The 3669-nt window shown below is 55.6% G+C and overlaps 1 protein-coding gene across 1 annotated transcript; it reads left to right on the top strand.

Annotated features, from left to right (window-relative positions):
- Positions 1 to 2040: 2040 nt before the first annotated feature.
- On the top strand, positions 2041 to 2985 carry NGA_0403900 (uncharacterized protein). Its single transcript, XM_005854672.1, has 2 exons — positions 2041 to 2303; positions 2490 to 2985. Exons 1-2 carry the CDS (start codon positions 2197 to 2199, stop codon positions 2620 to 2622), a joined length of 240 nt encoding a protein of 79 aa, XP_005854734.1. The 5' UTR covers positions 2041 to 2196; the 3' UTR covers positions 2623 to 2985.
- The last annotated feature ends 684 nt before the right edge of the window (positions 2986 to 3669 follow it).

Below are 3669 nucleotides of genomic sequence, written 5' to 3'. Positions count from 1 at the left end.
AAGGTGCCTCCCTCCCCCCCTCCCTCCCTCACGCCCGAGGGCTTGCGGTACTCCATCATCCCCACCAGATCCCACTCCCAGGCTCTCCGAGAAAAGACGACGGCCGTCCTCCCCGCCGTCAACGCCTCGAATTCCAGCCAACGACAATCCTGTGGCACCGACTTGAACTTACGCAGCAAGGCCTTCTGAGCCGCCGATATTTCGCCCCTCCCTCCTTCCCCCCCTCCGCCATCCGCTCTCCGTCGCTTCCCTCCCTTCCTCTCCCCTGCCCCGCCACTCCCCACCTTCTCTTCCTCCAACACCGACAAGGCCAGGGCCAAGTCTTCCTTGCTGCAGGTCCGTCGAGGGGCTCTCCGGGTATCCTTTCGTCCCAGATTTTTCCGGGGTCCTAAGTAGTCCAAGGCGATCACAGGGGCATCGCCCAAGCCAAGTGCGATGGGGAGCGTGGGAGGGACCGAGGGAACCAGGTCCGTGGTCAGGCTGTCTGCCGGAAATGCCTGTCCGGGCATCTCCCCGCAGAATATTGTCGCCTGTTGCCCTGCCACATCGCCGTGCGCTACCCAGCCGGTCGTGTCGACGCCGGCTTTCCTGCTCTCCCGTGCCGTTAATTTCAACGTCCAGAGGCCCTTCGTCGGCAAAATCACCCTCTCGAAGTAGTACACGCCCCCACCAGGCCAGGGACGGGGGTTGTCGGAGACGCCACATTCTTCCCCTGCCTCATCGACCACTTTCAAAGAGACCGTGAATCCCCGTTGAACCTTGATGGCCTGCGTGGCTGGGTCCACAAAGGCAGCCCCCACATATTTGATGACGGTTTTGCCCGCGGGGGACGGGACGTGGGAGGGTGGCAAGGGACAGTCCCAACCCCTCCCTTGCGTGGAAATGAAACGGAGGGATAAGCCTTTCAGGAGGCCCAGGCGGCTCCTCATTTCTGGAACCTGCACCGAGACGGTGTCCGGACGCGGGGGCAAAGGGGGAGAGGGAAGAACCTGTGAGTTGCTTTCCGTACGTACCACGGTGCCATCTTCCCCATTTGTTGACTCCAGAGATTTTAATGACGCGGTCTGTTGGGCGGTGCAATGCAGCCTATCGCGGGATCGACGCGATAGACGCAAGGAGTGCGGTTGGACCTTGGTTGTCGTTCCATCGACGGAGCTGCTTGATCTCGGGCCATTGTTTTCTTTGCCCTTTACGTCTGGATTCATAAACGCGAAAAGGTTCTCTTTTAAAAAAAGATTTTCCTGTGCAGCATGTGCGAGCATGGAGTTGTAAGCGTTGTGACTTCACAAAGCGTATGAGGGGTAGGAAGATAACGTTGTGACCCATGACGAAGACACCAGTTGTAGCTCGGTCGGAAAAATAAACATGTAGTCATGCATATACATGGCTTCGAATTGACGTTGACTTAGTATTACACCAGAAGTCTTGATCCATGCATCTTTAAAAACAAGCCGACATAGTGTGCGTAGGCATCCTTCTTTCTCTTCGAGTGTTCGAACAAGGGCAACGGCGGGAAAATTCGCCAAGGTACTCAATCGATGCTTCGCACCAAACCATGGCCATAAACAGAAATTTCAATGCGTTTCAAATCAAAACACACAGAAACATACCATGCCTCACCGCAACAGCGCTGGCAAATGGTCTCGTGTCCCTTCCATTTAACATAGTCACGGCCATTTTTACGCTCCTACGTCCCTGAGCCCTCCGTTTTTAGCGCGAAAACGTCCGTGGCCCCCGCTTTCTGGAACGTCCCCTCCGGCTCCCTGGCCCTGGGACCGAAACTGCAGGGTTTGGACGTCCTGGGATGGAAAAGTCTAGTCGTGGCGTTCCTGTGCGAGGTGGACGTGCCTTGTTTTAACGAATGATTGGGTCGTGTGTTCATTTTGGGCCTTGGCTCGAGGCAACCCCCCCGAGTCGGGTGGACTTAAGATCCTCACCGATTTATTCCCTGTCGCTGACTTGGTTGCCAATGTTCCAGCTTGAGAGGCGGACTACAGGAGTCCATGCTCACGAATCCACGCTGTCTCCCACGTGTGCACTACATACAGAGCCGGGAGCAGGCGGTGCCACGAGGGAGGGAAGCACGAAGCGGCACCCGCAAGGAAAAAGAAGCAGTCCTTCGGCTTCCTAGAACCCCTGTCCCCACCGTTACGTTAGACCAACTGGACAGTACATCCCAGCGAAAAAGGAAGCAACATGACACGCGGGAATCAACGTGAGATCGATCGGGCTCGAGCGGCGGCACGGGCGGCGAAAGGTCGCAAGGAAGGAAACGAAGGCGATCCTAAACTGCGTGCAGAGAGGTATGTGGTCAGTGGAAAAGATCAGGGAAAAGGACGAACAAGAGTGAGCGGTGGGAAAAGCCATCATCAATGACGCAAACGCCATCATCGGGCCTCTCACGTACCACGCCTCCTATGCTTCGGTGACGTCCATTACCATGGCTTATCATATACATGTGTTTCGCATACCCATTTCTTTGTTCCCAGGGATGCGAAGGCATTGCAAGAAAAGATCGCAAAGAAACAAGCCGCGAAAGCGGCAGCAGGAGACGGAGGACAAGAGCAGAAAGGGAAAAATAAAAAGGCAGACAAAAATGCCTACACGGTCTTCATCAAGTGAGAGGTGGTGTCGGAAGAGCTGCTTCACCTGTCGGTGACTTTCTGACTACGATAGGATTTGAAGGGGTAGAAAAAAAGATGGAAGGAAGGAGGGAGGGAGGGAGAGAGGGAGGAATAATGCCAAGGGCATGCAGGAGGGAAAACACCCGGGGGTCAGACAAAGCATCCCTAGGCTGACGTGGGAGGGGGCTATCAATCGATGCAAAGTCCATCATCGCCATGGGAAGGAAATTCTGGAGGGAAAAGGGGCGCAAACATGGTAGAAAAAGCATGAAATTGGGCCGGGGAGAGAGGGACATGGGTACCAGGAAGCGAAGGGAGGCGGCCATGGAGAAATGTACGGTGAGGAAGGAGGGAAGGAGGGAGGGAGGGAGGGAGGGAGCGGTAGGACCGACTGAGAGGCACAGGGATTAGCGGCAGGGATGACAAGCGAAATTTGTGGAGTAAAAGATGCACAACTACAGGAAGACAAGTCTGCCCCAAAGGCCAGAAAAATGAAGAAAAGATTCCTGCCCCCTTTGCCTGAGCGGCTTTTCCCCGCCTGCTGCCCATTCGAGCCTATCCTTCTTTGGTGCTTTTCCCTCTTCCCGTTCGTGAGGGTGGACACGACCTTGGGGCACACGTCCAGGCTCTGGGAGGCTGTCAGGCCTATCCCCTCCCCTCTTGAGGGTGTGAGGCCTCGTTTCCCCCCCCTCACCCCTTCGGATTATCGCAGACTGGTCCCTCTCCATTAGTCGCCTCATATGATTACTTTTGCCCCTCTTTCCTTACCCTTACCCCACTCGATCGTGCGTTGCCGCCGTTGTTTTTCCATGCACGGGATGCGCAGCCTGGTGGTTGCCCAGCCTCCAGGGTGGGGCGGAAGGCGTGCTTTGAATTTGACTTTTTTAATATGACTTTGTCGGACTTGTTGAGACCGGTTGGCGACAGGAACGGAATGAATTGAGAGTAAAACTGCACATACCCCCAAACCCGTCCGTCTTCTCTCCCATCGCCCTATTTATAAGCTGTACACTTGGACACCCTCTTCCCTCCCTCCCTCCCTCCC

The sequence above is a fragment of the Nannochloropsis gaditana genome (genome assembly GCF_000240725.1).
Source record: "Nannochloropsis gaditana CCMP526 unplaced genomic scaffold scaffold422, whole genome shotgun sequence".
NCBI lineage: Eukaryota > Eustigmatophyceae > Eustigmatales > Monodopsidaceae > Microchloropsis > Microchloropsis gaditana.
Note: the sequence above shows the minus strand (reverse complement) of the source record. Positions and strands in the feature narration are given on the sequence as shown.